Source organism: Anarrhichthys ocellatus, unplaced genomic scaffold (assembly GCF_004355925.1).
Source record: "Anarrhichthys ocellatus isolate YVR2014 unplaced genomic scaffold, GSC_Weel_1.0 scaffold1850, whole genome shotgun sequence".
Classification (NCBI taxonomy): Eukaryota; Metazoa; Chordata; class Actinopteri; order Perciformes; family Anarhichadidae; genus Anarrhichthys; species Anarrhichthys ocellatus.
In genome coordinates this window covers 1,225-3,358 of record NW_022281824.1, presented here as the reverse complement: position 1 = coordinate 3,358, position 2,134 = coordinate 1,225, and the positions used below count along the sequence as shown (strand labels likewise).

Below are 2,134 nucleotides of genomic sequence, written 5' to 3'. Positions count from 1 at the left end.
GCAGCTAGACAGTTAGCCAGGAGCTAGACAGACAGCTAGTAGCTAGACAGACGGCTAGCAGCTAGACAGACAGACAGACAGCTAGCAGCTAGACAGACAGCTAGCAGCTAGACAGTTAGCCAGCAGCTAGACAGTTAGCCAGCAGCTAGATAGACAGCTAGTAGCTAGACAGACATACAGCAGCTAGACAGACAGACAGACAGCAGCTAGACAGACAGCTATTATTTAGCTAAAAGATAGCAGCTAGACATGATTTTATACTACTATTGTGATGTTCACAGTAAAACCATGCCACCTGGTGGGCGGTAGGAGATATATACAGTCAGTCAGCATGACGGCATTAACAGCGTGTACACGAGCCTCGGAGTAAAAGCCTGTTGCAGTGCATCAAGTCGTTGTTCTTATGGTGCATAATTACATTACAACCATTATTATATTATATTATTTTTTCAGATTCTGAATCACGTCAACTTTATTGATCACATTCAATCAGCATTCATTCATGAATTGTGTGACATCACTGCTGCTGATTGGTCAATAATCATTTATCAGGTACTTGTATCAGTGTTGAGGTACTTGTACTTTAATTCAGTATTTATGTACTTGTGATACATCTCACAGGAAATATGGTACTTTTTACATTTATTTAATAACTGTACTTGGTGTTTGCATGAAAGGACACGTGATGTACTTCTGAGATATGATGTAGTACTACAGTATAGCACTGACTCAGTAGTAATACTACCAGTGGTATTTGAAGTATCTCAGACTGAATTTATTAGTATTTAAACAGAATCATATCATAGTATTATACAACACTATGAAAGGAGTACTTCTGCTTAAGAAGTACTTCTACGCTGAGGCTCATTTTAAACACAGTAGTACTAGCACTTGTACAGCAGTAAAGTGAGTACAGTTGACTTTGATACACAAACTGATTTAATTTGATAAAATATTAAAATAATAAGCGATGAATCTGAGTGAGTTGTTATTCAATATTAATTATGATAAAAATAAACAACTAATTAAAACAACAGTTAGTTATCTGCTAGTTTAACTGGTTACTGATACTGGATAGTTACCACCAACAGGCTGACCACTAGTAACTAACCCTAATAACTGGTGAACCCTTTAGGCCCTCAGTCAGTCAGACACAGACAGTCAGTCAGCAGTGACTTTGCAGCCTGTCTGTCTGTCTGTCTGTCTGTGTCTGACTGACTGACTGACTGTCTGCTAACTAAACATGAGCCCGGACTGAGTCCAGACTCTTGAACCGGGTCCTTCAACTGGTCCGGGATAGTCCAGGTCCAGCACTGCCCCGGTCTGGTCAGCGGGACTAAGATGGCCGCCCCGGGCCACACTCGGCCTGGGGGCTGGACCGGCCCGGCTCGGCCCGGAACGCGGACCCGCTCCAGAGATTAAACTGGCTAAACGCACGTTACCGTTGGTATGATCAAAGCCCGTTACCAGGAGACGGTAGAGTGACGTAACCACTGAGTAACGGTCGATGTAGTGGACCGAGCGGCTAACATTAACTAACGGGAGCGGCGGCCATGCTGCTAACGTCACGCTACTAAGGCAGCCACATAACGGCCACATAACGGTCCACCGGAGACCCGCACTGCTCACTAAACCACCTCCGACCCGTAGGAGTGTCTACCGGAGCTTCTTACCATGTTGTCCGCGCTGCTTGGCCGTCAGATCGGGGTTTCTCTGGGGTGAGAGGTAGCGGGGAATGTGGCCGTCCGACCGGAGGAGTAGGAGGGAGGAGGGGGGGGAGCCCTTACATGGATCAGACACACTTGGGGCTGACTCAGGTTTATAGTTAGACCTGGTTCAGCCTCATACTTAGGTCCCATTAGTGTGTATCAGACCATCAGACAGCAGGTTATAAAAGTCAATTTATTTTTACATGAGAACAACAAACAGCATCAGGATGTTTCTATCAGTCATAAATAAAGCCAACGCAGAACTAAATAAATACGCAGCGGCGGCTCCAGTGTAGTGTACAGCTTACACACACAGACACACACACATAACCCTAACCCACACTGAGCTGCAGTAGTCACACTAACACCACAGAAGAAGAATGCATCAAACAAAAACAGCCTAAAGCAGGAAAAACGTTGCTGTA

At 44.8% G+C, this 2,134-nt stretch overlaps 1 protein-coding gene across 1 annotated transcript in view; it reads right to left on the bottom strand.

Moving 5' to 3' along the window:
• cfl2 (cofilin 2 (muscle)) overlaps positions 1-1,797 on the bottom strand; it is a 4,270-nt gene extending 2,473 nt beyond the window's left edge. The window contains exon 1 of the mRNA XM_031839681.1: positions 1,674-1,797. Within this exon, the coding sequence (XP_031695541.1) occupies positions 1,674-1,676 (3 nt within the window). The 5' untranslated portion in view covers positions 1,677-1,797. The remainder of the gene's footprint in view (positions 1-1,673) is intronic.
• Positions 1,798-2,134: the final 337 nt, after the last annotated feature.